Here is a 3,665-nt window from a genome sequence, read left to right as displayed (position 1 = left end):
CCCCCCCCCCCCCCCCCCCCCCAAAAAAAAAAATGCAATTCTGAGCTTTGGCAAGTCCTTAGCTGACATTTACCCATATCACAAAATAAATTGTGAAATTATAATAGTACAATTAGTTTGAGGTTTTCAGGAGCAGCCCAGAAAAACCAAGATGCAGAAGATCAGAATGTGGATGCCTTTGCAATGTAGCCTGCCCACTTACTAATGCTATCTATCAACCTTCCTTTCATAATCACTACAAAAAACAAACAAAACGAACAAACCAGTCACAAGAAAAATTCAAAGATAACATTTAAATACACTTAGAACAGTTTGTATTTAAAAGATGCACCCAGTACACAAGCTTGAGGAAAAAGTCAGGATTAAGAAGCCTCTTTTTAAATAAAGGACTCCGCTCCCTTCCACCCCTTTGCAATTAACTGCAATTGCTAAAAGCCTCATATTAAAATCCTCTGCTCTCCTTTCCCCCCCCCCCCCAAAAAGTGGGGGCTAATGCAAAAAATTAAACATTCTGGCATGGACTCCTTGTACTTGGTTAGTGCAAGACTAATGCACTAATTAAACTAATGCATGCTAAAAAAAGTGAGGGTGTGGCTACCTGAACTTGAGAGGACACAGGGTAAAACCCAAACCCAGTACAAGTAAATACTGAACAGAAACAGAAAGGATCTCTTGAGTAGGAATTTCCCTGTCGGATGTTATTTAAAAAAAATAAAAGTATCAGGGACCAGAATTAGTGCAAGAACCCCCAAGAGGCAGCTGAATTTAACCCACCATATATTTATATAGTGCTCATCATATGGAACTGTAAATAAACTATGTGTATGTTGAAAACAGCAGTAAACACATATTCAGGTTTGCAGTAAATACACACAGATCTTACATTTTTCCTTAGTGTTTCAGTTCTTTAAAACTAGATTTGCAATACAAGTTTATGTAGCTGTAGATAAATATGGGATACCCACACAGCTTTGTAAGCTTTCTTGACTAAACTGCCTTTCAGCCCAGCTACAACTGGTATCTTTGCTAATCTGGTAGAATTTTCATTAGTTAAATGTGACAAAAGATTTTTTAATGATTTGGGTTTTTTTACTTGTATTTCAAAATTAAAGAACAAAGATTGTATTAAATTATAAATTGCTCTGTTTCTACCTAAACTGCTTAAACTCCATACATTCTATAGTGTTAATGAGAACATATGGCTATTACAACCCATGTGAGTTCCTTACATCTAAACATACTTTAGAAAGCGCTTCCGTGTTTAAGATGTTGGTAATTTTTATTTTATTGAACTAAAAACAAATATTTGCTAATCCACCCTGGAAATTAGATTGCATTTCCATACCTTACCTCTAGAAATGGATAAAAACTAATATCTTATTAACCAATATAGACCACCATAAAACTGATGGATTTTACTAATTTTAAGTAATCAAACATCCTCTCTTATTGACCTGTATTATGCAGAAAGGTTACTTCCGAGTTTAAGGACATTATTTAAAAATAGTTTAATTTTTATACCATTTAATCGTTTTACGGGGTTTTTTAATTCTAATATCACTTTTGTATTAAGATCTTAGTCTTAATACCAGCTGATGAGCAAAGAGGGCCCTGTACAGCAATGAACCCTGCTTTTTCAGGTCAGAATACAAAACTTCCATAGGAATTGCCAGTCAGAGCAGAATATGAAATCCACAGGCCTCTCTCTCTCTCTCTGCAGTAATGCCAGATTATATGCAGCATTTTAATTAAGAAACCATTGCTTTAGGTGGAATTACATGACTAACCAATTGTACTGGAGGAAGATCTTGAGGTTAAGGCAAATTATAGATTATTTTCTTACCTTGGATTTAGAAGACATCATAAAAGAAGGCACCAAGAGAATAAAGCATTTGAAGCCCATGAAGAGGAATTTCAGAATAAAGTCTGTGATTCCCACGATCCAAAGCACCTCCCAGAAGTTCATGAAATCCACGGTAGGATTTAAAAAGATTAAGCTACAAAAAGAAGCATCAAAAGTTACAAGAAATAACGGAGGGCATCTGTGTTGGCTTTAATTAAAAAAAAAAAAAAAAAAGTATACTTAATGGAAAAACACTACGCTACACTACGAGGAGCAAGATGAAGGGATGTTTTATCTTTTAAATCTACTTTCTTCTATGTATCGTCTTGCCCAGGAGGCACCCCACCAATCCAGGGAATTCGGCAGTAGGGAACCAGTAGCAGAGTTAATTGCTGCAGCTCTGGGAGCTATAGCAATTAACACTCCTGCTGCTCATCCTGCCACCAAGTTTCCAGACCCATGGGGAGGCCTGCAGACCAGATGGCGCAGGCTGGCTTGCCTGCCGTATTGGGCTTACAGACCAACCCTGTGCAACTCACCCTGCCCATGCAGCTGGATGAGTTGAGCACCACAGAACTATATTGCAACTCCCATCTTTTCCCACAGGGACTCCCTCCCTTTGCCATCTCGTTAATACTGCTCCTTAATAACACAGCAGGATTGTCGGCTGTTGTAAAACAGACAGACATACCCTTTAGAGACTTGGGGCACCACAGCACATTTCATTTAAGTGCATAGGCTCGGGACTGCAGAAACCTACATACATACCAGCATAGAGAGATCCACAATTTAAAAGTTATCAATATAATATAGACGTTTTTCTAATTACCTGTAGTAAAGTGACTGAGAGTAAAAGGTATAATACAAGAGAAGAGACGATCCAGTTAGGAATACCAGTAACCATGAACATTGCAACTTGGAGCGCCGTTCCTGTAAGACACGCATTAAAAATATATTAATAGTTTGTCTCTCAAAGGTCATAAATTAATTCTCTTGCATACCCAATAAAACTACCTCTGCTCCATAAGATCAAACTATTACAAGGTGCCAAAGACCTACACTGGAAGATCCTGGCATTTGCAAAGTTCAGTGCACTTTGATGGAACAAAGAGTCCACTCAGATGGTTTTTCTGGCAGGAACAGTGTCTAGCTGACCAAATGGGCAAAGGCTTAACGGGCGGCTTTTGATGCAGTGGTCAAGTTGTGTGTGCAAGCTGCTCAAACGTCTCTGTTTTCTCAGTAACAAGATTTGGATCAAGCAGAAATTCTGCATAGCACATGGGGATTTTAACAAATTTTAAAATATAATAAAGAATTCCTGTCTCTCAACTGCAACAGCATCATCAGGAGTCACTCCATTATACTAAGTCAGAAAAACACTTGCACCCACAGTTCTTTTTAATTAGTGCAAAGTATGCTTATCTGACAAGCTGTTAGTATCCGAGAGTGTTAAGATGTTATCCTTAGCTAAAACACCATTTATAGTTCACAAATCCTACAAGATGCATCTCTTTTGTTTACTACAGAAATAAGACCTTGCTTCACATTTCTCTCAAAAAGGCTTTGTAAAATGAAAGGCTTTGTAACAATTAATTTTAAAATGCTTCAACTTCATTGCAACGGCCATACTTACTCTTAGAAAAACCTGATTTACAATGCTTTTGTTTGCATACATAAAAGTTGTTAGCAGCCCAATTCCAATAGAAATGCCTATTAGGAAAAAAGGGTCAGTTATATGATGAAGGAAAATAAGAAATTGCATTGAACTGAATTAAAAAAAAAAAAAAAAAAAAAAAAAAAAAAAAAAAAAAAAAAAAAAAAA

At 36.9% G+C, this 3,665-nt stretch overlaps 1 protein-coding gene across 1 annotated transcript in view; it reads right to left on the bottom strand.

Annotated features, from left to right (window-relative positions):
- RNFT1 (ring finger protein, transmembrane 1) overlaps positions 1 to 3,665 on the bottom strand; it is an 18,113-nt gene that overhangs the window by 11,249 nt on the left and 3,199 nt on the right. Inside the window, exons 3-5 of the mRNA XM_019511126.1 lie at positions 3,477 to 3,553; positions 2,673 to 2,773; positions 1,844 to 1,997 (exon numbers count right to left, since the gene is read on the bottom strand). Of these exons, the coding sequence (XP_019366671.1) occupies positions 1,844 to 1,997; positions 2,673 to 2,773; positions 3,477 to 3,553 (332 nt within the window). The remainder of the gene's footprint in view (positions 1 to 1,843; positions 1,998 to 2,672; positions 2,774 to 3,476; positions 3,554 to 3,665) is intronic.

This window comes from Gavialis gangeticus, unplaced genomic scaffold (assembly GCF_001723915.1).
Source record: "Gavialis gangeticus isolate Ggan-Ray unplaced genomic scaffold, GavGan_comp1, whole genome shotgun sequence".
Classification (NCBI taxonomy): Eukaryota; Metazoa; Chordata; order Crocodylia; family Gavialidae; genus Gavialis; species Gavialis gangeticus.
Note: the sequence above shows the minus strand (reverse complement) of the source record. Positions and strands in the feature narration are given on the sequence as shown.